The sequence below is a fragment of the Anas platyrhynchos genome, chromosome 20, assembly GCF_047663525.1.
Source record: "Anas platyrhynchos isolate ZD024472 breed Pekin duck chromosome 20, IASCAAS_PekinDuck_T2T, whole genome shotgun sequence".
Lineage (NCBI taxonomy): Eukaryota > Metazoa > Chordata > Aves > Anseriformes > Anatidae > Anas > Anas platyrhynchos.
In genome coordinates, this window is record NC_092606.1 from 5,585,026 (window position 1) to 5,610,653 (window position 25,628).

Genomic DNA, 25,628 nt, shown 5'->3' on the forward strand with positions numbered 1-25,628 from the left:
GCGCGAGGTATGCTTGAAATTTGCTGACAAGGAATCCGCTGGTGGCACTTTGTTCCCATTTGAATTTTACTACACTACCACTTGGCCTTTAACCAACTGAAGCAGCATCTTTCACTCGGCTCGAATGCTGATTCCGCGGTCTTTATCAGGATTCGGGCCTTATCAGCCGCTGGGGAACTTGATCTGGTCAGGGCCTCGTGCTGCCGCGATGATACTTGGATTGGGAAGCTCAAGGCTTAGGCGTTTCTGAAGCACGTTTAAAGGAAAAAAAAAAGACATTGAACTTGGTAATCTGCTCACAAAGAGCAAAGATAAGGAGCCAGAGGGACAGAGGGCCTTCCTGTAAGACGGGGCTGTGGAAAACCGAGGAGGTGATAAGCTAATTCACCCACCTCAGCGTAACACACCTGGACGGGGGCAAGGGAAGGCGCAGCCTCAAGGCCCTGGAGTGTTTGATCCAAACCCCGGGGGCTGCAGTGGGGCCTCGTAGCCCCAAAGGCCCTCTGGGGCCTGGTGAGACGTGCGGAGGGCTCGTGGCGAGGCAGCGCACGCGACCCTGTAAACAGGAAAAAGTGTGAGCGTGGTAAAAGCTCGAGTTCAGCAGGAAGCTCGCCGTGCTGCCCTGCAGCTGTCGGCGGCGCCGGCTGGGGAGAGAACCGCTGCGGACCCAAACCGCAGCCGAGGAGCGACTCGGGGCTTAAATAACACGGGGCCGGGGCTCAGCGGGGTCAGGGAGGTGCGAGCAGAGGGGCAGACGCAGAGGGAAGCCCGAGCCCATTGAGTTCGCAGCGGTGTAAAGCAAGAACATCTCCTCCCAGTTCCCAGAAGTATGACACCATCCCAAAAAGAGAAAACATGTTCTTATGTGGGCAGGCTGCGGATCAGTTGTTTGCACATGCATTTTGCTGTGATTTCTTAATTTTGTTTTCTTTTTTTTTTGCCAGCGCTCCCAGACTTTGTCCCTGCTTTTTTTTTTTTTTCCTTATTTTTTCTTCTTTTTTTTTTTAATAAAATAGAAGAGGAAGGTGAAGCCACTCAGGCAGTGTCCTAGAGTTATTGCCGGGGCTGTCTCTCCTGCTCGGCTCAGGCTGATCCAAGGAACAAGATGAAAGGAAACCTGTGCTGGTGCGAGATGGCAGCCGCTCCTGAAAAAGCCAGGCTCATTCCTCAGGTGACCTGCTGTGTGCCTGGGATTCGCAGGGGTCAGCAAAGAGTAGTTAATGATTGACCCTCTCGTGAAACCTACAGCACTTCATGTGGGAGAAAGGATGGCTTTAAACGTCCCCGGAACAGCCTGAACAAATCCCAGCGATGAGCTTGACATAAATGATTACCGAGGCTGCCTTCCTCTCACCTAAGCTCTGCCATTCTTTAAATAGTAACTCAAAACTACTAATTGGGCAGCAGAAATCCTGCTGCTGGCAGGGGAAGCGCTGTAAAAACAAGCAGTGTGCTCTTGTAATTGCTGATAAAGACTCGCAGCTCCTCCTGGCTGGTCGCTGAGACCGTGGGGAGCGTGCACGGACCCATCCTGGGCTGCTCGCATGCTGCGGTGGCAACTTGTGCACAACGTCCAAGGTGGACTTGGCAGGAGGATTTGGGGAGGGCACAGCCCTGGGCACAGGGACTGCCCTTCCCCAAAGCGCCGCTGTGGATGGAGCCGGGCACGTAGGAGCTTTTCCCTGGCAGTGTGGCGTGCAGTGATCTGGAACAGGATCTGAGCCGTGATTGAAGGAAACGGCTGTTTGCCGTAGCCAGGCGTGTTGGGTAGGTGAGCAGCAAGGCAGGTTCTCTGCCCATTAATCTCCTCCTGTCCGTGTCACGCGTTGCCACTCACTCCCCTTGCAGGTGACCTGCAGGCTCCCCAGCCAGACACCTGCAGCCCCTCCAAAATTTTCTATTTGTGGCACCTCCCAGCGATTCCCCGGACGAGGAGGTGCCAAGGGCCGCTCGAATCCTTTCCATTACGCCTCGCTGGATCTTCCCTTGTTGCTCAGGGGCTGCTGCTATTTTCACAAACAATTTGTATTTCCACATAGCGCTGCTGCCTGGCCCCTCCTCGGAGCTGGCGGCCAGCAGCTGTAAACAAGGCGCTTGGTACAGGCACAGCCCTGCAGTCGCTGCCCTGCTCCCAGCCCTCCTGGCAGCAGCAGGGCTGCAGAGGTGGCCAAACCCCCTTCGCCGTTCCCCCCGGTGCTGTCGGAGGGCCCGCAGTCAGCAGGAGCACCCTGGGGTCACGCTGCGATCATACACACCCATATATTAACGTCAATTAATCTATTTCGGCTCCCGGTGCTGAATATTTCTGGTCTGAGATCCTCTTGTGGCTGTAAGGTCACTGCACTGCCCACGTCCCCTTGTCCACAGCTGAGCTGTGTCCGCACAGTGCTGACGCAGGGAAATCACTGCTGTTTTGTCACTCTTCCCCCCCCCAGCACGCCACCCCTCTTGTTTTTCTGACTTCAGCCTCGCACCACATCTGTTTCCTGTGAGCTTATCTCAGTGGAGAGCCCCGGAGCCTTGGTGCTGGGGGGTGAAGCCTCGCACCTCCGCCTGCCGCGTGGAGATGCCGTGGGACGTCGGTGTTTGGAGTCCTGAGCCACAGCACGGGGAGATGGTGAAGGAAAGAGTGAAGGTGAAGAGATATAGAGGTGGTGTGAAGCCACAGAGGCTCCCAGGACTGATTTGTAAGGACGTGACTCAAGTGCATCCTCCCTGCAGAAGGGATGCTGCTGCACGGGGCCTTTTGGGGACATGTCTGTCACTTTGGCTACCCGTGGCTATCAGGGCGAGAGAAGGGCTGGATTAATTATCCACCAGGAGCAAACAGCAAAGGGAATGAGCAAACAGTCATTGCTCGCCACAGGCGGTTTGAGACCATCTTAGAGCTGTTTTTGGGGGCAACGTGAATGGAAACGCCTCGCATCCTCCCCAGAGGGCTGGGAGGGGGCAGAGGAAGGATTGCAGGAGCTCGTAAACCTCTGATAGCAGCGCCTGAATTCCTGCTCATACCTGGCGTCTGGAAGGTGGCCCGTGGTTTGTTTGCGATTGACACAGAGCCGGGAGGGTTGTTTTGGCAAGCAGGAGAGAAAAATGCCAGCTGGGAGAAGCAGGGTGAAACCAGTCACTGCCAGGGCTTGGGGGGAATGGGGTGGAAGGGAAGGAGACGTGGGATGGGGACGTGGGGTGGCACAGGCAGCTGGGGGGAGCCTGACCATGAGCCACACCAAGCAGCGAGCGTCCTCGCTTGAATATTTGGTGTATTAGGGATTCCTGCTAATTAACCCCAACACTGAGGATCTCAGGTCTCACTTCACACAGATGGTTACATAGGTGACTCCTCCCTCTAATCTTCCTTTCATATTGAATTTTGTCAGATCAATTATTAAATATGGAGGAGAGTGCTTTATGTCACTGGCTCGCTGCAGCAGTTTTTTTTAAAAAAAAAAAAAAGAAAGGCAAGTGCTTTGTCATACCAGCAAAGGTTACCAAAACGTCAGATAAGCACCGGGCGAAGGAGGGGTGGAGCACGCCAAGGCTCTGGGTTAACAAAGTCTAAAGGCACCCACGTTGTTGGAGGAGACTTAAACCTTCTTGGGATGGGCTTGTGACAGGAGGGAAGGTGGCAAGAGCCGGTGAAATTGCTGCTGCAGAGAAAAGGGAACTTCTTTCTTTTTCCTTTTCTTTTTTTTTTTTTTTCTCCCCCGGTCCTGTTTCTGTGTCTGTTACACAACGCCAGCTCTGCTCGGCGTGGGAGTCTGCCTGCGCAGTTCCTCAAGTCAAGAGCAGAAAGTCAGAGGTGTAACTGAGCCGTGTGGCCTAAAACCACTTGGAAAAAACACACACAGAAAAAAAAATCATTACGGGGTCGAAGCCAAAGATGCCCCAACCCATTAATGACCGGCGGGGGCAGGTGAGCTGCCCGCCCCCCTGGGAGCAGGACAGCGCGGTGGCCGCTGCCTCCCCATCCCTCACAGGCCGAGGGCAGGAGGCTCGTCCTCCGAGCTCCGTGCCAGGCCTCGTCAGCCCGGCATCTGGACCCAAAATAGCTGCTTTGGCTGTGGTTATCACTTCCAGTTTAGTTCGGAAAAAATCCTTGATGGCACGCCAGTCCCGGATTAGGAGTACTTTAGGTTTTATCTCGGTCCCTTCCAGTCCTGCTGGGGCAGTGCCCTGTAACTTGTGTAGTTCTATAAATTAATGGGGCTCTGTCCTCGGGTTGCTCTGCCCTGTCCTGAGGTTGTTGCCCTCCTGCTCCTTCTTCATGGGAGACTTGTTCCCAGGCGCCTGCGCGCCCTTTGCTCCGAGCTGACCTTGTCAGCTGTCCCCTGTCCTTCTGCTCTTTTTCTCTTCCTTCTCCATTTCTTACTGATTGCAATCAAAATAATCGAGATAATTTCGGAGGCTCCTCTCTTCCCTGCCTGCCTCCAAGCCCTGTCCCAACACGCTGCAATGATGCTCCTCTGTCATCCTGTGCAGGAAACTCCACGGGCAGCCCTGAGGACGAGAACAGCACGGAGGCAGAGCACAAGTGGCCAACGTGCAACGCCCAGGACGAGATGCTGAACCTGGCCTTCACCATCGGCTCCTTCTTGCTCAGCGCCATCACGCTGCCCCTGGGCATCGTCATGGACAAGTACGGCCCTCGCAAGCTGCGGCTGCTGGGCAGGTCGGTGTCCCGGGCACTAGGGTGGGCTGAGGGGTGAATTCACGTTTTATCAGAGGCTGGGGGGTGCTGTGCCTGTTGGCGTGTCCCTGAAACATCAGGAACCTTATGGGGGATTGGGCTGGGGGCTGGGGGCTGTGTATGGGGTGCCTGAGCAGCTCTGGGATGGTTTTGGCCAGCACTGGGCAGCACGATGAGTTGTTCCACAAGGGAAGGGCTTTGGGACTCCGTGTCCAAGCTTCAGCTCTCCAGCGTTGCTCCCTGCTTCCCGGCCAGATGGAGCCTGGAGGAAGAGCGGAGTCACTTGTGAGTCACAGCAGCTAGCTTTTCCCCTTCAGCTATGTCCTGAGAGGCGCAAAACCAAGATGTTACATCAGAGCTCGCAAGCTGGGGAGTTAACTCTGAGATAAACCCGTCCTGCCTGCCTTTTCTGGGTCCCCTCTGTGCCATGTGGTGTCTGCGTTGCTTTCTGTCCCCGATAACAGTGTCACTCGCAGCTCCTGCCGTGGCACGGGAGGATGTGGCTTGCTGGGAGCAGTGGGCCCCAGCGCTGCTGAGTTTTATAGCACTGAACTGTACCAATACCAAACTGGCCGGCAGGCAGGGTGGAAAAAAGAAGGGCAAGCCTGACTCAGACCCTACCTGCGAGGAGCTGTGACCGCAGCTGGGTCACAGAACTGAGGCTGCTGCTGTCCTTGGTCACCTCGAGGGGATGACTGGGCAAGCTCCGTGCTGGAAAAGCAGCGGGGCATCTGGGTTCAGCAAGAGCTGTGCCAGAGCAGTGGGAGGGAATGTTGCTGCTTCAGCCCTTGTGCAAGGCTTCTCGGTAATCTGCGGGTATTTCCCTTGATTTTTGTTTCCAAATCGCCAGCTTCCTCACATAAATTATACAGCGCTGGCTTAACGAGGTGCTGAGGAGGGAGAGGGATGTGTAATTTATTGCACGTAAGGCCAGCCGGAGGACACTCATGGTTTTGGTTCCCTTTCAGCGCCTGCTTCGCTGTGTCCTGCGTGCTGATCGCATACGGTGCCAGTAACCCCGACTGTAAGTAGGCATTTGGTGCTGAGTTTGGAGGGTTTGGGGGCTGCAGCCCTGGTTTTGGGGTGCAGATGAACGTGCACGGAGCTGTGTGCTCCACGTGCAGCCCTAGGGTCTCGCTGGGGACAAAAACCAAGGGTCTGCTGGCCTGGGAAGCTGTAAGTGCTTGGCAGGGGCCAGATGCCTGAGATAGTCTGATCTCCCCCAGCTTTGCACTTGGCCAAGTGCTGTAAGGAGCAATTTCAAGCAAGTTCCTGGCTTTTCCAGGGCTGGGAAATAGGTAATAGCACACCACGTGTAATCTGCTTTCTCACTGGGGATGGCTGGAGTGTGCTCCTCAAGACCAGATAGTGCGATGACACTTTGAACCCAATTCCTTCAAGTACATCTTGCTTCTGGGACCCATTCAGAGAAGCTACATCAGCAAGCCTGCTCCCTAGAGAAAAGCCCCTCTCTCGCTGTGTGGCCAGGGAGATGGGTGCTGGTGGGATGAGCTGGGCTGGAAGGAGTGTAGCACATCCAAAGGGTGCTGGTCCTCTGAGGTTTGCATGTTGCCCTTGATGGCACATTGGTCTCCTTCCCCTCCCCACCCCAGTAAAGCCTCTTGAGCTTTTTTTATTCTGTTGCAGCTCTGTCTGTGCTGATATTCATTGCGCTGGCTCTGAACGGCTTTGGTGGGATGTGCATGACCTTCACATCGCTCACGGTAAGCAAAGAGTTACCATCTGACTCTTATTTTATTCCTTACTGTGGCTGTGAGCTGGGCTAGCAGGAAGGAACAAAGTGGATCTCTTGCCTGCGGCTCAGGTAGCACATGGCTCTGTTTGGAACAAAGGGTCAGTCACACTTTTACCTGAAAGGCTGGCTGTTAGCTGGTTAGTCTAAGGCTTTTTTTCTCCATTCCTTTATTACCTGCCTCTTGCATCTCAGATGGAGGTGAAAAAAATAAGATTTTTTTTGGCTCAGGCTCAGATTGCTGTGTGCCTGTACACGCAGCGCCCAGTTTAGCTTCGACAAACAGAAGAAAGCATCAGGAGGGTGCAGAGCCCTTGCAGCAGGGCAGGACCAGCTTTTTGTGAGCGCTTTTTGCACCTCTTCCCCTCTGTTTTCCAGCACAAAAATGTTGGCTCTTGGAAGGGTGAGAGTCCCTTCCAGGTTTCCTTAGAAAAGCCGAGCTGCTGAATGCCCCCGGCTCTGTCTGCGCAGCTGCGTGGGTCGCTTCAGTCCGTGGGTTGTGTTACAAGCACTGGTCAACAACTGTCAGCTGGGTCCCTGCGTTTTGGGGTTCTTGTTGCCTGGAGAGAGAAGCGGTATCGCTCTCCAAGTAGCTGCTTGATTTTCCACCTCATTACCCTTGTCAGTGTGGCTGAACCAGGGCCGGGTGGAAAGGCTCCTAGAAAAGAGCCTGGGAAGCACTGATTGAAAACTTCCTGATTTGGACCGCGTTACCTTGGGCTCGCTGTTAAAAGTTAAAGTCATAGTTAAAGCTACCTCTAATTTAATGTGGATTAGGCCCTGGCTGAACTCCTGAGACCTACTTTTGGCAGAGACTGGGTTTAGAGATCACCGCGTGCGCTGCGATGTTGTTGCTGCTGTTGCTTTCGTATTCAAAGCTTTCAAAAGTGTGTGCAGATGTCGGTCTCACGGCTCTATGTAATGTTCTTCACTGGAAGCCTTGGCCATGCTCCCAAAGAACTGTGGGGCAAAAGTCATCCTGCCACACTTCAAAAACAAGCAAGGAAGAGAGGAGCACATTGGTACCGTGGGGAGAGAGGAGAGGATTCCCATCCTGCAGCTGCCAGCTTTGGTTATTGTCTCTCCGGGTGGTTATTAAGGGGTCACAGATTATTTTTGAGCCACTGGTGTTGATAGGAGGAAGGGCAAGGGTAGGGCTGAGACTGGATGTGCTGTACCGTGGCGTTTAGCAGCAGAAGAAATAAGTAAAGCCACTTATTAGCGCCCTCGTTAGCGAGCCAGTTTCACAGCACAGAGGAAGTAAGGCTGCAGGAAAAAGGTCAAATCTGCCAAGAAGTGATCCAAGCCTCGGGGAGGGCTGGAGCGAGTGGCAGAGCTGTGAGTTCACGCGGGGAGACCGCAGGTACAGTCGGCTCCTCCAGGCAGCGGTGTGCGTTACGGGGAGCTGGGATGGCCTCGGGTCCAAATCCCCAAACCCAGGCACAGGTAGAGCTGCACGTGCCTCCGTGCAGTGGCATTGCAGCACCTGAGGCGTGTAAAAGTGATTAAAAAGAGTCCAAAGTGTGAGGGAAGCACCTCACCTGCACCGTGACGTTGCTGCGGCCGGTGACTTACAAGCACGTGTTTTGCTCACCACCGTGTCCCTGCATGGCTCTGCTTGCGAGCCACGGTTCGTGCCTCGAGTCACCTTCCTTGGTGGCACGAGGATCTCTTGCAGGTCCCTTCCAGCCATGGCCCCTGGGGATGAAGAGGGAGGGACGTGGGGAGGGCAGGTCATTGTGCAGGGGTGGTGAGTGGGAATCGGCACCCGGTGCCAAGTGGGCTCGTTCTGGCTGACGCCGGCTGCCGAGCACACACGAGTCAAAGCAAAGTGACTTCCTCATCCAGCCAGCGACCTGGAACGCCCTAGGAAATGGGTCAAACCCACTGGTGCATGAGCTGGTCCCGTGCCATCCCCGCGTGGCTGTTCGGTGGCAGGGTGGGCACCTCAGGTCCCCATGCGCCACGGTCGGGCGCTTTTTGGATGCTGGGGACACCCACAAGCTTGGGCACGGTGGGGTCTGATGGTCTTCTGCAAGGGTTTAGGGAAGGGGACAAACGAGATTGCAGCCCCACAAAACGTGCCCCTTGGATTTGAAGGGTTTTTCAGCAACAAGTCCCTGGGGTTTGCCAGCAGCGCGTGGCACCCTGCAGGGCCGGGCCGCCTGCGCCGGGTGCTGCGGCTCGGGGAGGAGGGGGAGCAAGCAAGAGAGCGGCGGCGTTCCCGCTTCTGGGAACAAGGTCAGGCTGTGCCTGCTGTTAAAATGCAGAGGGGGAGATTTCTGCCTCGTGACTCTGTCTTAGCCAATATAAGGGGAGATTGGAAATGGAAACAGATCCGTATTGGTGGCTCTGACAGCAACACAGGAATCTGGCGCTGGTTCTGCTCCGGAGCTATTTCATGCAAAGAAATAAACATGTGTGATAAATTACCACAAAGAGCCTTTTATAGATTGTTTTCTGTCCTGTTTTCCTTTCAAAGAACTACAGCTGCTTTGCTCTTATTTTCTGCTGCAAACAGCGCCCTTTGGTCGGGGCGGGGGGGGATCTCTGCATAGGGAACCTTCTCTGCTCGGAAATATTAGCAGTATTTAGGGCTCTGGGGTCTTTTGTTGGAGAACGGGAACAGGAATTTCCATATGCCTCGGACAAAGCGGGCAGTTTGTGGCTTTCCTGGAGAACAGATTTTTATTGTCGGTAATATTTCCAAATATACCTCCTGATAGGCAAACCAAAGTTTTCCAGTTCTCGGTCCCTTGACTTTTTTCCACTGTTCTTTCAAGAAGGAGGGGCACTGGGCTTGGTAATGCCACTGTGGTGGTTTTTGTGGTGTCCTTTGCATAGGGGCTGTCTCCAGGGAAAAGCTGAAAAATTGTAAAACTAATTGAAGGTTTTAAATCGCTATAGGGTAGATGAGGAGAAAATCGTCTGCAAGAGGAAACGAGGAAGTGATTTTATCAGTTTAGGATTGCAAACCTGTAATAAAGGACTCCAGGAAAAAATAGCTATGGTATGGCAAAATTCAGTTAGTATCTTTCAGACAGGGCATAAAGTTAATTATACATTGAGCATTATTGACCTTTAAACTGAAGACATAAGAGTTTCTTCATGGTAGATCTTCTGGAATTGAGACACCCGTACCAGAATAGGCAGAAGTTAATGGAGGAGTCTGTTCGGGCCTGTAGGAGTAAGGTCAGACTGAGGATCAGATCTTTTTGGTGGCAGAAAAGCAAAGAGCCTACTTGCTCTGTGGTTTGGTTTGGTTTTGTGTTTTGATGTTTTTTTAATTATTATTTTCTTGTCCCTAGGGTTCATATTTTTCCAGTGCTCACTGCTGTAAAGACAGCTGGAAACATGGCTTAGTAAATATTGTATGTTAGTTTGGTAGCTGGTCTGCAGAGACCTGCACAGGCATTGCCAGCGCTGGCACTGGCAGTCTGAGGGTTTTTATCTGGGTCTGGGCTATTTTTTCTTTGCCTCCCCCCTGTCCCCTCAGGTAGTCTCGGATTTCCTTTCCCCCCCAGAGCTCAGTGTTAGCAGTTGCAGTTGATAAGATCTTATCCAACCCAATGAATCTCCTCTATCCAATTTTCTTTAAGCCAGCCACTTGCTTGGTGCCAAATAGGATTTTAGGAAGCCTCAAGCCTTTCTAGGACTTGTGTCCCCACCGAGGCAAAGCAGACTCGGGTTTCCCAGACGTGGCTGCTTGATTTTGGGTTTGCTCTAGGTCTCCGGTAGCCCCCAGAGCAGGAGGATCCACCTGGGAGCTGCTTGTCTGCTTATGAAAAAGGCCTTTTGTGATCTCTGGGGCTCCGGGGAAAAGCAGCCGGAGCCAAGAAGCAGCTGTGTTTGTGAGCTGCCCAGCAGCAGCAGCTGTTTGTTGTAATTTCTGGAGATTGTTTTAGGTCTGGGGCATTCGAGATGAAACAAATGCCCTGCTTGCTGATGGTGACCAGCCCCTGCAACCTGCAGCTATTTCGCTCTGCAGATGCAGTTTTCTGGGCTGTGTATTTTAGGCCAGCGCTCCCAGGGAGGGATTTTTGAGCCTGGTAACAGACCTTTGGATCCTTTGCCGTTTCCTGTCTGCAGCTCCTGAAAGCAGCCTGTTGGCAGCGCTCCCGGATGCGGGGATCTGGGGCTGGGTGTGGGGATCCTCTCCGCAGAGGAGCGCGGTGTTTTCTGCCTCCTCCGTGCCTGCTCGGGGCTCAGCATCGGGCTCAGCGCATCGCTGCTGCTGTTCCTGGGCTGGGGTTATCCAAGGACCTGGAGGCTGCGCTGCATAGAAAGCTCTGCAGTGAGACAGGGAGAGATGATAAACAGCCAGATGGATCCCGGAGCGTTCCTGCGCAGGAATACTTGTGCTGTAAACAGGCTGGTCCCATCATGACACGAGCCAGATTCACTTGCCTTATATGCTGCTCCTGGGAAAGATGGATTTGTTTTCCAGCAGCGAAACGGGAATGCGATGAGAGCATTTGCTTGCTCAGGCTCCAATATTCTCTGAATCATTTTGTTCAGCTGTCTCTGAAAACAGATAAAACGCTGGTTAGGCTTTCGGTCCTAGAAGGCACCCACAGTGCCTGGCTTAGAGGCCCCCCGAGGCTGATGTGGTGATGATGCCCAAGTGAATTTGGGGAGTCGGTGACCTGAGAAGGGAGGCGGGAGGGAAATCTGGCTGCCTGAAGCAGAATCTCTGCCCACTGAGCAGCTTCAGGAGGTCACAGCTCAGCTCTCTGCACTCTACAACTTCATGGCTTCTCCCAGTGATTTTCAGCTAGCAGGCTGGTGTAGAAAAATGGGAAGTTCCTCCTTTCCCATGAGCAGGAAGGTCTCGGGGCTTTTTCTGCCTGCTCAGCTTTGCTTTCGGGTCCCAAGTGGAAACAAGGGTTGGAGAGGCAGTCTGGGGAGAGCTGCTGAGCTGGCTGAACTGCTGCGTGAGGTGCTCCTCGCTGCCCTGCCGAGAGCTTTGCTTTCCCAACAGCTCCTTGCAGAACCAGCCCCGTCTGCTCCCAGCGGTGCCGTTGCACCCGATAGGAGCTGAGTCTCCCTTGCAGAGAGCCTGCCTGCACAGGGGGACCTAGCAAAGCAGTTTTTCGTCCCTGTTTCTTCCTGTTATAACGGGAGCTTTCTGATCTACTGCATGGATCTGGGTGCTGACCCAAGGTGTGTAAGCAGTTCGAGGTGTCGCAGGGTGTGTTGGAGATCATTCAGCTCTCGCAGACCATGTCTAGCAGCTCTTGCCTGGTGACTGGCAGAGAACTCGAGCGTGTATTTTTGGAAAGGAAAAGAGGTGGTGGCTGTAGCCTCAAGGAAAGGAACTCAAAGAAAGCACAAGGGCTGGAACAAACAAGCCTGTGCTAAAGGTGACCAATGCGAAGCATGCTGTCAGTCTGGAAGGAAGCAGTATCGTTAGGCACATAAATCTTGGGTTGTGGACATTCCCTGACACTGGAGACACCACTGTAACCTGCAGGGCACTATCCTGAAGAGATGAGCTGTTCTTGAAGAAAACTGGTTTCTTCGGGCTCTGGTAGCCAGAAGTCTTGATCCTAAATGCCAGTAGCTTCTCAAGAGAGCCTCCTTCCTTCTTTTTGCCTTATTTTCCCTTCCCAACAGCAACCTGTTTCAACCGATTTTTCTCCCCCCCAGCTGCCCAACATGTTTGGTGACCTTCGTTCCACGTTCATTGCTCTGATGATTGGCTCCTATGCTTCCTCTGCTGTGACCTTTCCAGGAATCAAGGTGAGGCTGTGGGACCGTGACTCATTCCTGGTGCTGTTGTGCCGGGGTTTTGCACCATTTAGCAATAATGTGGAAAGAAAGGGACTAATTGTTAAAGCACTTTTTTAGAGATGCTTTTACGAGATTCAGTTCCTGTTTAAAGACTTCCCAAGTGCCTGTCTCAAGAACTCAACGAATACTGTAAAGAGGATGGTCTGTTTGCTAACATGCTGTAAGATCTTAAGGGTGTTCAGTAAGGAAAAATGAAGAGCTGATGATTACTTTTTAATGAAAGTCTGTTTTATTTTATATAAAAAATAGCTCCAGGTATTATGTGTATTTTTAACACATGTGTGTACTTCATCTGTTTGATTGTTGCCAATGGCTGGCTTTGAGCACTTCAGAGCTAGCAAACTGCATTGAGGGGAGAGAAGAGATGGTCACTTGGGCTGCCTTGGTGGTCCCTAGCGGTTCTGAACCAGTGACGGCTCCCTGCAGAGCTAGAGTAAGAGACAGATTAAAAGAAGGCTCTTCTCAAGGGTGCAGGGAAGCTCCTGTTGGCTTTCCAAGGAGGAGGTCCTCAGTGAAAACCTTTGGGAGCCATTTGTGATACAGTTGCATGCCATTGCAGGTGGAGGTCCTGTTGTCACTGTAGTTGTTGCTAAAGATGTGCATGTACAGCTGTCTCCAAGCCTGCGTGTCACAGAACTGTCCTTTCTCACTGTTTGTGTTAAACCCATTTTAAATATAGCGTGTTCTTTTCCACAACTTCCTTTCAGATGATATTCTAAGAATATCGAAGATCTTTCTGCTCTTACAGAGAAAACCATATTTCCTTGTGTTTTGTAGGTTATCTATGACTTTGGGGTCTCCTTTATCCTCATTCTGCTCGTGTGGGCAAGCTGTGCAGGGCTGGTTTTCCTCAACTGTTTCTTCAACTGGCCACTGGAGCCTTTCCCTGGACCAGAAGACATGGACTATACGTAAGCATCATCTAGATTAGCCGTGGGGGCTAATCCCATTCTTAATTCTCTAAAAAGTGGTGGCACAGCTAATATAGAGGAGTGGGTAGGGAATTCCTTTGCGTGTTGTTTATTGCTGCCATTTCTTCCGAGGCTGAGGATTTATGTCTGCCATTAGATTTTTATCTCGACTGGTGAATATCTGTGGAAAGTTGAACCTTCAAAGCATAGGAGTCATGAAGAAAACAATCTGCCAGAAGCAATAAGCATTTCTATACTGACCTACACCAAACTGGCCCAGGGCCTATATCTCTGCATCCAGACCCATTTGTGGGTTTGTAGATGAAAACTAGTGCTGTGAATCCACACGTAGGCTCATTCCTGCAACTCTGCTGCTTCTGATTCCCTACCCTGTGTTGCAGCTCTCATTCTCATTACTTCCCAACAGGGTGAAAATAAAGTTCAGCTGGCTGGGATTTGACCACAAAATCACCGGGAAGCAGTTCTACAAGCAAGTCACGACCGTGGGGCGCCGTCTCAGCGTGGGGAGCTCCATGAAGGGCCCCAAGGAGCTGACAGCCTTGCAAGAGAACAACAAGCTCTGTTTGTCCACGGTGGACCTCGAAGTGAAGTGCCAGCCCGACAGCTCAGGTGTGGTTCCCCAGGTGCCCCAGGGATGCTTGCTCTGGCAGAAGGCCGACGGCCTCTCTGCTCCACTCCAGACTTGTTTTTATCAGATAGTGTGATACGTGATCCATACGCTGCCAGGGCCATGTGCCAGCCTCTGTTAGCTAAATACAAGTTTAGTTATATAAGGGATCCTGTTAGTGTATGCCTGCCTAAACACACGGTATGTCGTTGCCAGTGGTGGGGACAACATCACGGGTACGGGTCTGGCTGCACTGAAGGACAGCGCGGTTGGTCACCGCCACCTCTTTGACTGCTGCCATCACCAAGCCTTCCTTACCTAGGGGTATTGCAAAACCAAATGGCTTGAAGTTTCCTTTTCACTCTAATCCACAGAATTAGGTGAGGCTTTCTCACTCCAGTTAGCGGTAGCCAAACTCCCAGCAGCTATCGCCACTCATTAAGGACGTTTGTAAGGCACCAGACAGTTGCTACCAGTAAATTTGGAGCTGCTACAGGCACACTGTGTTGGAATGACTAGCTAGAAGACCTGCTAACCACAGCCTCTTCTGAAAACATGCCCATCTAGAAGGGTATATTGTCTTCCTCAGCGACCCTCTTATTCCTTCTGCAGCTGCTCCCTCCTTCATGAAGAGTGTCTTCAGTCCCATCTTGCTGCTCAGCCTCATTACCATGTGTGTCACTCAGCTGCGGCTCATCTTCTACATGGGGGCCATGAATACCATCCTTGAGTTTCTGTCTGGAGACGAAGATCAAGGTAAGGGAACCTAGAGGCTTTTATCTGCTTCCTTGGAACGGGAAGCTGACCCAGACTCAGTCCTTGCAAGAGGCCAGTGTGCCTGATTACTCAGCAAATACACCATGTACGGCACTTACTGGTGTCAGAGTGCGGCCAGCAGCTGCTGGTAGGGTCTAGTGGAGGGCTGGAACTGGCCCAGGATGGAGGGGCAGGCACTTGAATGTCAAGCTAATTTTAGCCTGGTGTCTTTTAAATACTATTCCATGCTATTCCTCCAGATAACTTGTTGAAAGTAGCCTCTCAGGATGGACTGTGATAACTTTTTTTTTGTCACTGGGAAACCTATTTCATCAGGTATTTGCTTTGCTTATCCTAAGCAAGCACAAAGTGCAGAGCAGCTGACTCTCATGACTAATGGTTGGACTAGGTGTCTCGTCCCAAACAGGGGTGGGAGAAGTGAAGTCATTGCTGTTTTGTGCAGCTTGGTGTGAGCTGGGGAGGCTCAGGGGTGCTCACTGCGCTGGACTCGGCTGTATTTATAGCTCTGATTCAGTACATGGAGCAAACAGGAAAGAGTACATTAGTTTACTGTTGTTGAAAATACCCGGGATTGCAAAACAAGACTTGGCCTTTTTTTTTTTTTTTCTGTCCTCTGTAGTAAGATCCAGTTTGAACTTGTTAAATCTGGATTGCATGAAGCTGATAAATCAAGAGGCACTCCTCTGAAAACAGGAGTGAGCTCTGGGGGAGGGAAGGAAACTCCAAGTGCCCTGGCATTCCCTGAATTGCTTTGTTTCTTGAGCCTCTGACAGCCTGCAGCATTCAGCTCTTTATCTCCTGGCTCAAGAGCCAATTTAGACATTAAACAGTAAACAGGACAAACTTCACGCTGCCTACCTTTCCCAGCACAGCTCACTTTTCTGCTTACCTTGTAACTCTTTTGCTCTGATTTTTTTCCTTTTTTTTTTTTTTTTAAATCCTGGCTTGCTCTAGTTATTCCCCCCTCTTTACCCCAGTATTTTAGGATTAATATTAACTATTTATGCTGCCAATTCTGTTTAGATCAAGTTCTGTACTTGAAAAAAAGGATTGTGCCTCTTGGGTGACTTGTTTTTCTATGCCACCTTTGAGATTTCTTCCCATTTTCCCCCTCCTCCCCCCGAATGCAGCCTGGGCTCGCAGTGCAATCGGCTGTCTTGGTGTTTCCATGGCATCAGCAAAACAGTGGTATTGTCTGCTTGCAGCAGCGTCAGGCTACGAGAGCAGTTCCAAGACGCGTGCAGATCCCTAGAAATGTAATCTGTGTGCATCACGAGAGGATGGGATGCTTCTTCCTCCAATTTCTCGCTCCCCTCGCTGTTGTTTACTTGCATGTGATTTATTTAGAGAGCTCCCCCCACCTGCAGCTGCTCTCTGGAGCACTCAGCAAGGGAAGCAGAGGGTTGAGTCACTCCTGCAAGTGTTGTTACGGTCAAAGAGAACTTAAATATACCTGGAAACAGAACAGGAGAGCAGGACGTGGGGAAATCAGTGAGTGTGAAGTCTTGAAGCTGCAGTGAGGCACTGTGTCCTTGGAAGTCCTGCTTCCCGTGCGTATTAGGATGGTGACTTAGACCTGCTGTGAAGCCTAGAGGTGGAAAAAGCAGTCAGCCTGTGGTTGCCTGTCTTCTGCAGCCCCCCAAAAGATGGAGGGGGGAAGCTAGGGCCCTCAGCAGCCTTCTAAATGACTGCTTAATTTTGTTGTAGGAAGGCAGGAGAGTAGAGCTGCTGTGTTTGGGACTTGAAATTTCACTGCGTCTTTCAAAAATTGCCACCTTCCTTCCAAACCTGGTAATATCCGGAGACCTTGGGTAGAGCCAGGGTGGGTGGAAGACTCGGCTGTGAGGAGGTCCTTGCTCAGGATAGTTTGAGGCGATGACATGTACAACAGTGGATGTAAAGGGTTGTGCCTGTGTACGAACCCTTTCTGTTTGCTCTACTTCTGCCATACCTGCTGGTATTTGCTAGACATTGTTCTCTTTCATCCTGAGGAAAGAACAGTTTTTAAGATGATTGATAAATTGAGAAAACTCGGTTCCTGTAGCAAACACAATCCTTCCTTCTCTTCTCTCACTGTCCCCATAAACTTTCATTCCCTGCCTGAATTTGGCTTCTGCTCTCAGTGTTTAGAGCCCAAGATTAAGTGCTCAGAATAGCATGGAGAGACAAAGCTTGACAGCGTGACTCGCTTCTTACCCTCTATTAAAAAATAACCAGACAAGAGCAAATCAGCTTCAGGAGTGTTTGTAGAGGGTGATGCCACCTGTCTCTTTTGGCTCCGGCAGTTGTTATCATGAGATGGGATGTGAGGCCACATCAGGGCTTGCTTGTCTGGAGGTAAGGGGGGCAGGAATGTGAGTTCAGAGGTTGGAGCTGGAAATTCCTCTTGCAAGGACCTGGCCAGCAGCTGGAGCCAGGAAGGGGTAACCTGGTGCCAGGCCTGGGCACCACGAGGCAGCCCTGATGGGGTTTGCTACAAATGTATAGGAGTGAAAAGCTTGTCAGGAACTTCTCTCAATTACCACCTTGATTTTGGTACAAGTCATGGTTGTAATGCTTTGGAGAGCTCTAGAAATGTGTCGTGAGAGACAAATTCAAATTCATTTTGGCTGTGTTTTGCTTACAGTGCTGTAAATTGTGAGGACTCTGTGCTGAGATGGGCAGTTTCAGAATCACATCCTTATTTCAGAGCTGTGGTACACTGTGACTCACCAGCCCTTCTGTGCGATGCCTTCAAATCCATCACGTGGGCTGCAGAGAGGAAGTGGAAAAAGCATTGTCGGGTGGGGGAACTATGTAGAACAGCAGGGGAGGGTCTCTTCTAAGTCTGCTGGCATCAGCTTTCCCCTAGAGAGCCGTGTAGACACTTCTCCCATGTTTAACACGTCAGGAATTTTCATCAGTTTCAAGTTTTAATGATTGCTCTCAGGTGCTGTATTTTTTGCTGCAGATTTCCCTCCACGTACACATTTCCAAACCTGTCTATTCTGCACAAAATGGGTTAGACTTCACCTTCCCAGCCTGGCTTGTCCTTGCTGGAGCTTCTGAGCAGGAGAAGATGCAGCTGGAGCTCACAGCAAGGCAGGAGAGGAGATGACTAAGGCATCTCCTGTTACTGCTAGGGTACCACTTGGACTGACACTTTTTTAAAAACCTTCTTTTTTTTTTTTCCTGCAGTGAGCCTCTACACTTCCATTTTTGGGGTGCTACAACTGCTGTGCTTGCTGACAGCACCTGTGATCGGGTACATCATGGACTGGCGGATGAAAGAATGTGATGATGGCTCAGAAGAGAATGAGGAGAGCAACGCTGAGCAGTGCGTAGTGTGCGCCCCTCGGGACATGCAGCCACGTAGCAGGCCCCCCCCTGTGTTTTGTGATAGAAGACCAAAAAGAATATTGGTCCATCAGTACAGAAAACAGAGCCTGAAGGAAGACTTGATACCTTGACAATTGCAAGGAGGAAAGGGTCTTCCGTGTCCCCTAAGATCAGTCAAGAGGAACAAATTTAAGTTGTAGCAAGGAGGCTCAGACTTTCCTTCTAGTGTAACAGTAAAAGTAACAGCAACAGCACTTACTGCCCAAATGTTCCTCAGTTTCCGCTGATGGAGATCCCACCATCTCCCTAGCCAGACCCCTAGTCAAATGGTTTAGAGTTGATGTGAGACGTGGAGAATCTTGCTGTGAGTTTCAGTAGCTGCTGGAAGTGCTTTTTGTAACACGGGTTTTGCTATTGTTCCAGAGGTGAAAAGAAAAAGAAAAAACGCGATCGTCAGATCCAGAAAATCACCAATGCCACCAATGCCTTTGCATTCACAAATGTCCTGCTGGTTGGATTCGGAATCACCTGTCTCATTCCTAATCTACCATTGCAGGTGAATAGATCAAACAGATGGGTGTGCTGAAGGGGCTGGCAAAGTGCTAGACAGGACGGTGCTGGGGGCTCCTGCAAACCCGCAGAACCAGCTGATGGCAGGAGGGCTTGCTGGCACCACTGGGAGACCTCCGTACTGCTTTGGGAACCCCAACCTTAATGCTGAAACAAAGAATGCCATGCAGTTTACACACCTTGAGATAACCTAAAGAAGCAACTACAGTTAAAACGTCAGTTGACCTGCAGTTTATACCCACTCGGAGTTTGTGCAGCTGAGCTCTGTAACCACAAATACTTTCCTACTGAGATCCTCTTAGCAGTGCCCATGCATTTAACCTGGGCTTGCTTTAAGCTGCTGACTGTCAGGAAATTTGCTGTAAGAAGCGTGACGCTGATGTATACAGCAGGTTATTTCTGCATCAGAAGCTATGCCCAGTGGTACTCGTGGGATTATAAACCTGTTAAAATATTTATTTTGTGGCACCACCTGTTTTTGGCAGGGGAGTTCAGTGATTTTATGCCATACTCAAACATGCCTTGATGACGTAGGCAAGCAGACGTCATCTGCTCATACTTGCATATTGTCTGCAATAACTTGTGGAAAATTAACTAAATTGGCCATGGGCTCAATAAAAAAACAGTATCGTGACCCTGAGTCCCGTTTGCTGGGGATACGTCCTTGCAGCAGTGCCATCTACTTTTTTTTTTTCCTTGTGCCAACCTTCAGGCTTAGGTTCTGTGCTGCTCAGTCCCCCCTTTGTGCTAGAAAGGAGAATACCTTTAAGGAATGGTTGTGGGTTAGGGTCTGGCACACCTTGGCACCTCGCACCTGACGTTTTCTGCTTCTCTTTCCAGATTCTTTCCTTCATTTTGCACACAATCGTGAGAGGATTCATCCACTCAGCGGTGGGAGGCCTCTACGCAGCTGTGTAAGTCTCTGCTCACCTATAGCATGTGGCTGGCCAGATAAACTGGTTTGGGGTGACAAGCTGCCCAGGTGAGAGGGAGATCAGGAAGTGAAGTCTTTGCGGTCAGAGGGGAATAATGATGCAACTTGTTTCCCCAGCCACTGCTGGGCATGCCAGTAGCTGGACTGAAGTCCTAGTTGATGCTTTCCCTGCTCAGAAACAGCTTACCCCTTTGGCATAGCTACTGTGAGGAGTCAGGCACAGCTGTATACGGGCAGCGGGTGAGACTAGGCTATTGACACTGAGGTTATATTGTAAGAATTCAAGGCTTTTTTTTGTCTTATAATGAGTAGCTATGTGCATGGGTCCAGGTAAAACATTAACATAATTGAGTACATTGCTGCTGGTCTGCTCTGAAATTACACTGGTAAAGCATTGCTCAAGATGCCATTAGTGAAGCCTACTCCCGTTCCCAGGATGGATCACGCATCTTGTTTCCAATTATCAAAGTTATCGATAGCTGAATCTAAATGCTCTCTTCCTTAGTAAGCAATGTTTTTCATTTGGAAAACAGCTCTGCCCCTCTGTCCTGAGTGGCTGGACAGAGGGATGGAAAGAAGCTGTTTTCTTTCAGAGAATCACAGGATTGTTGAGGTGGGAAGTGACCTCTTGAGACCATCTAGTCCAGCCCTCCTGCTCAGGCGGGGTCAGCTAGAGCAGGTTGTCTAGCACTGTGTCCACTTGGGAGTTGAATATCTCCACGGATGGGGGCTCCCCAGGCTCCATCTGTGAAAGGTTTTGGTCCCGGTGTCTGGGGAATCCAGACTCGGAAACCCATCTGAGGCTCTGCTTCAAAAACACATAACTTTTCAGCTCCATAGCAGCTAGAAGCAAAACATATTTGTCCTGGGCAAAGTAAATGCCTGTTGATGTACATATCAGCTTGTATGTAAACTAACCCTGTTTGACCATTGCAACTCTCTCCAACTTCTTGGAGCGAGGTATTTTTGGTTTGAATGTGACTTCTTCGAGAGTTGGAAGGTTTTGATCCATTTTTCTTTCTAAGCTTAGTTTAACCTGACCTTTTTTAAACCCTGCTTAGTTGTGAAAAGAGACAGATGTTAGACTGTTCCTGAGATTTATTTTTCCATTAGTAGTATCTGATATTCAGCACTTTCCAGTCAACAGTATTGTTTAATTTGACATGGGATCAGACTTGTCCTCTAAAAAGGAAAACACACGCTAACCTGTTGTGCAGGTTTCACTCACTTCTAAGGGGAGCAAATTATTATGGCCAGATGAAAATGATTGCATAGCTGCAAATGCTGTCATCTGGATAAAGAGGCCATGCTTTTAACTAGTAAATGTCAACACTCTTCTCCCTTTGCAACAGGAGTAGTAGCTGTATAAGCACTTCCATCTGTCTTACGGTACAACTGCAAAACAAAATAAGTGCTGGATCTGGTATTCCTTAAGTCTGAGAATTCAGGATGAGAATGGTCTGGAGAGGAAGCCTCTGGCCCCGTCACCAGATGGATTCTGGTCTAGAGAGCACCGTGCTCACCACCAAGTAAAATTAAAAACTCTAGAATAAGTGAGAGTTGTGCATAAGTCCAGGAGAAAGTTGTTCTTCGTATTATGCCTCTCTCGGGACTGTGCTCTGTTGTGTTAGTCTGCTGGGAATGTAACCTGATCGGGGTGATGTGAACAGTCAAGGTGACGTATAATAATGCTGTTGCTTTTTTTGTTGACAGATACCCCTCTACTCAGTTTGGCAGCTTGACAGGGTTGCAGTCGCTGATCAGTGCCCTTTTCGCCCTTCTGCAGCAGCCTCTGTTTATGGCATTGACAGGACCTTTGGAAGGAGACCCTCTCTGGGCAAGTTCTTCTCAAATTTAATATGCAGGCTCGGTGGCGAAGATGGTTTGGGTTCATTTCTTTGAAAATAAAAACACTCCTGTGCATGGACCGAGGCTATAAACAGCAGGAATTTTGCACGTCTCTTAGTCTGCTGTTACCTTGGTGCCATCCAGGAGACCCTTTTGCGTGTAAGTAATGAGGCCCTGGGAGGGAACGTCATTAACCGTTAGGAGGTTCCCCTTCCTGGGAGGAAGGGAGAAGGCTGTTGGGGTGCTTCTTGTGAGCAGTTTGCATGGGGAGCCAAAATTTGTAAGGTAAAAGTGAGTGAATCTGCAGGCCCTCAAATGTAATAGAAATTCTCTGTGCTCTTGAGACCTCTGAAGCTCTGAAGTTCAGTAAATTTTGTTCTGCTGATGCTAATCCCAGGAAAGCCAAGTGGCTGTTGTGGGTAGGGCTAATGTGTAGTGTTTTGCTGAGGGTGTCTGCACAGCTCATTGAATCTATAACATGGGTGGTCCTGGAGAATGTTGGTCTCTAGGCTGCATGTGCATATATCCGCACTTCAGCAACCCATGGCTCTCAAGTCAGTGATGTTGGTGTAAAAGAACCCCACCTTAAACAGCCTCTGTTCTGTTGAAAAAAAGAGACTTCTGCAGCCATGATCTAGAGCAACAGACTCTTACAGCATTTAATTTATACACACGGTGCTCTGGGTATTTTATAAATAAAAATACAAAGGAGGTTGTTGCCAATACATTGAGCAGGGCGTGTCCTGGTTTGCCTGTAGCTGACTGACGTGGGCTGGGTTCTGACACGTGGGCATGTGTGGCTTGGTCACTGTCGTCTTAGCCTGCCTAATTCTGTTTTGTCTGTCTTCCTGCAGGTAAATGTTGGCTTGCTTGGTGTGAGCTTACTGGGTTTCTGCCTTCCAATCTACCTGGTCTGCTACAGACGCAGGCTAGAGAGAGAAAAGAAGCAGAAGGCTGAAGATGCCAAACTCTTCCTCAAAATCAACGGCACTCCCAACGAGGAAGCCTTTGTTTAAACTGGTGCTTCAAATTCAACCTCCCCTGTACAGGTTCCTACCACATCCGTGGGTTATACCTGTGGTGTAAGCCAGGCTTTTTCTCTCCTGGCTCTGCCAGTCCTTGCTCATCACTGGAGTGAGAGCCAGACATCATGACTGAGCTTTCCTCAGATAAATGGCAGGAGGAGACCTCCCACTCCTTACTCCAGAACACAAGACACTTTTTTCCTTTTTATAAAGGCCACGCAGATATTGTGTCTTAAGTTATCCCCTGATCACACTCTCCAGCTGCTGAGGCTCTTAATAGGAAACTGGGGAGAGAAGGAAGAGGGATGGGGGAAGAGGGAAGAAAGACCTTAATTTGAATTGTAAACATAACACACTGAAGTCTGTTTCCCCCCCCCCTCTTCCCTCAACCTTGTCTGACTGTCTCAGATGCAAGCTGCACTCTCCTCCCTTCCTGAGGTTTCATAAGGGTCTTTCTGCTTGATATGTAGCTGGACCCAATGGTTTTACTGCCTATCCAGACATATCCCAGACTGTTTTTAAGGCAGGGAAGGGAAATTATACCTATGTGTATGAGCACAGCTTCAGTGTTTTGCTAAATGTTGGCTGCTAGCACTGACAGCTCCCAACCCTTTTATTACTGCAATGGAACAGACTGTGAGCAATGGACCTGCCTTCCACACTGAAATGGAGACCCTACTGGACTGCTTGGTCCTACACCAAGTCTTTGAAGGCCTGGAATTCCTCCTCTTCCCAGCCTGAAAGCCACCTGTATGTGTTGTAAACTGCCTGCAGTCCTGGAACCGTTGAGATAGGAATTGGATCTTGTTTACCGATGAAGTGCTTTGAGACTTGTTGCCTTTTGCCTCTTTTTCCCTCCAATGTGACCCCAGGAGGGGAGCAGCAGCGTGTATTTACTAAAGAGGAAAAACGTCTTGGAGCTGGGTTCTGGGGCTCCAAATACCTTGGTGTTCACATGTCATAATCTGACTTCTTGTTGAAAAGAGTCAAGAGTACAGAACACTCATTGTGTCTGGTAACTGGATCCTGTGGATGTATGGCAGGGTGATGTGGGAAAGTAATTCTTCCTCTAGCCATAGTTTATCTGCATTGTTATGATAATAGCCCTCAAGCTGCTGAACACCGGGTTACTCTGACTGACCAAAAAGCTGCTGGTTTGGCTGTATAAAGAGCCTTCTACAATGTCGATGCTCTGTCTGGACAGAGTATGTGGTGATTGATTGTACGGTGAAGCTGACTTATAGAGCAATACATGTGGGTAAAGGTGCCCCAGGGCCTGTTTGCCATGGAGGGAATACAAAGGGAATTCTTAACCTGCTTATTTTTATAGTGGTTTTCCTAGTTCTTGCCTAAATTAGATTTTTCTCCCCTTAACCTCGCTGATGTCAGTAGCTCAGCCTCTGCAACTAGCATTAGCCACTGCACCGCGGGGATCTGTTTGGAGCAGGGCTGTGTGGCGTTGACAATGAGCACCACCATGGGGTGCGTGGCAATGCGAGCACCAGGCTGAGCTAGTGGCTGCGGGGAGGTTGGCAAGGAGGAATAAAACAATTACGAAGATGTAGTGGTGGTGTCTTCTGAACTGGCAGCTATTGCATTACTGCAAAAGCTGGCAGAGGGTAAGTCATTCAACTCCTTTATGTCTGGTTGGAGAAGGACAAGGCTCAATCCCTGCTCTGTTAGCTCTAAGCCGGGGATTAGAAGCATCAGTGCGCTTGGACCGCCCTGTGAGAAATTACCTGGGTACTGGGTGTTAACTCGGTTACTGATGGTTTAAAGCATGCAGATGCTCAGCCCAACCTCGTCTTCACCTTCATAAATTTCAAGCTTGGTGATTTACAGAGCTTCGGAGGACGGCTGGGAGCCCCGCCGGTGCCCTTGGCAGCAGAGGATGACGAGGCAGCTGTGAGGCAGCAGCGCCATCTTGAGTCGCTGCCCTCAGCCGCCCTGCGGGCAGCTCGGTTGCTGCTCCACTCCATGGTACCTTCTAGTCTTCAGTCACTTGTTTTAAAATGACTTGCCACTTGAGTGTTTTACACGTTTGTGGATTATTTTTTTTTAATCTGTTGCCTTTATTAAATGTGTTTGTTCCAAGGCAGCCTTATTGCCTGCTGTCAACACTATGCTGTTCTGAAACTGCTTTTTTTTTTTTTTTTTTTTGTCGGCCTCCAGCTTTGGTGATGATTTACTGACCTTCCCAGCTTTTTACCTTTTGTGATGAGTGATAATTAAGGAAGCAGCATTTTGATTTGATTTCCTGTTCACTTGGAACTGTCTCAAATACATGCCCAGAGACCCACCAGCAGTAGTACAGCTTTCCTAGATTTCCAGAGAGCTTTTTGCAGGTTTCTGCATTCCACATTATTATACTTGCTCCTTCTAAATATTTTGAGATGATTCCTACTCTTGCTCCAAGATACTTGTCACATGAGAATGATGGGTTATGCATTTCTTTATTTTTTTTTTAGTAAGACCTCAGACAGGTGAGTGTCTGAGCCCCAGTCCTCAGCCTTGCAGTATCTTAAAATAGACATCTCTTGGAGAACGTCAGTGTGCTAACTCAGAATCACTTCCACTTCAGTTTCAAAATATTGAACATGATACCTTCCACGCTTCTGTCATGTGAATTCCTGACATAAATATCTCTGCAAAATGGTGGAATACAAGTGGCGTATTTTCATGAAGAAACAGTGGGGATGCTGCTGCCTTTGAAGCGTATGCAGCTAAATTAAACAGAGAGCGCCCTTTTATTCCTACCATCTACCTCCCTACTGCAGTTCTCAGTTCCTGCCCTTTTTAGGGGTGTCCTCTAAGCCAGTTTCATCTGATAAAATATGGGGTAGATGTAATTGTTATCTTTGTGGCTGATGCGCCATGATGTGTAGAAGCTGCCGGTCAGCTCTGAGGAACAGGGCTCATGCCTTTGAGTCACAGTTCCAGGCTCTGTTCTTAGACTGAGAGTAAAGTGTGCCTTTGGCTTGCAGTTAGGAGGACTGGTGGGTACACAATGATGTTTTAGTTGTTTAGGGTTAAAGGGACAAATGGGAATACTTTCTCATGCAGCCCAAAGTCAAACCGTGAAATGTATTGCTGTAGAATGTGGTAGGGAACAAAAGCATTTATTATTTTTATTTTTTTAAAACAAGGGGCTGGTTAAACAATGGTCTGATGCATCCAATAACTCAGGGAGATTTTAAGTTGCTGTAAAAAAAAGAAAGTTACGCCAAGGAAAGATTACTTTCCTGCACACTCAGTCTCTTCAAGAATATGCTAATGGTCAAAGATTGAGAAAATACATGCTGGGTTAGGTGGAACGCTGATCTGATCTCATGGGGTGTGATTTACTCTGATAGTTGTGAGCTAAATTCATTTTAAAAGCAGTCT

The 25,628-nt window shown here is 49.7% G+C and overlaps 1 protein-coding gene and 1 long non-coding RNA gene across 7 annotated transcripts in view; one reads left to right on the forward strand and one right to left on the reverse strand.

The window, feature by feature from the left end:
- The window catches only part of SLC43A2 (solute carrier family 43 member 2), a 28,554-nt gene extending 4,187 nt beyond the window's left edge, over window positions 1-24,367 (forward strand). For all 3 annotated transcript variants that reach the window (XM_038165628.2, XM_072025933.1, XM_038165629.2), the window contains exons 3-14: window positions 4,480-4,669; window positions 5,656-5,711; window positions 6,335-6,411; window positions 12,090-12,182; window positions 13,011-13,144; window positions 13,572-13,774; window positions 14,385-14,528; window positions 17,727-17,865; window positions 18,291-18,423; window positions 19,278-19,351; window positions 21,085-21,208; window positions 22,074-24,367. In XM_038165628.2, the coding sequence (XP_038021556.1) occupies window positions 4,480-4,669; window positions 5,656-5,711; window positions 6,335-6,411; window positions 12,090-12,182; window positions 13,011-13,144; window positions 13,572-13,774; window positions 14,385-14,528; window positions 17,727-17,865; window positions 18,291-18,423; window positions 19,278-19,351; window positions 21,085-21,208; window positions 22,074-22,235 (1,529 nt within the window). In that variant the 3' untranslated portion in view covers window positions 22,236-24,367. The remainder of the gene's footprint in view (window positions 1-4,479; window positions 4,670-5,655; window positions 5,712-6,334; window positions 6,412-12,089; window positions 12,183-13,010; window positions 13,145-13,571; window positions 13,775-14,384; window positions 14,529-17,726; window positions 17,866-18,290; window positions 18,424-19,277; window positions 19,352-21,084; window positions 21,209-22,073) is intronic.
- On the reverse strand, window positions 8,988-11,687 carry LOC110353723 (uncharacterized). 4 transcript variants are annotated; one of them, XR_005260249.2, is made up of 5 exons: window positions 11,087-11,213; window positions 10,848-10,964; window positions 10,499-10,729; window positions 9,520-9,619; window positions 8,988-9,304 (listed from the first exon to the last, which is right to left on the reverse strand). It is a non-coding gene; the product is annotated as an uncharacterized lncRNA (long non-coding RNA). The 4 variants fall into 4 exon arrangements; XR_011804206.1 differs by lacking the exon at window positions 8,988-9,304 and having other exon boundaries at window positions 9,453-9,619; XR_011804205.1 differs by lacking the exons at window positions 8,988-9,304; window positions 11,087-11,213 and adding an exon at window positions 11,599-11,687 and having other exon boundaries at window positions 9,453-10,729.
- Window positions 24,368-25,628: the final 1,261 nt, after the last annotated feature.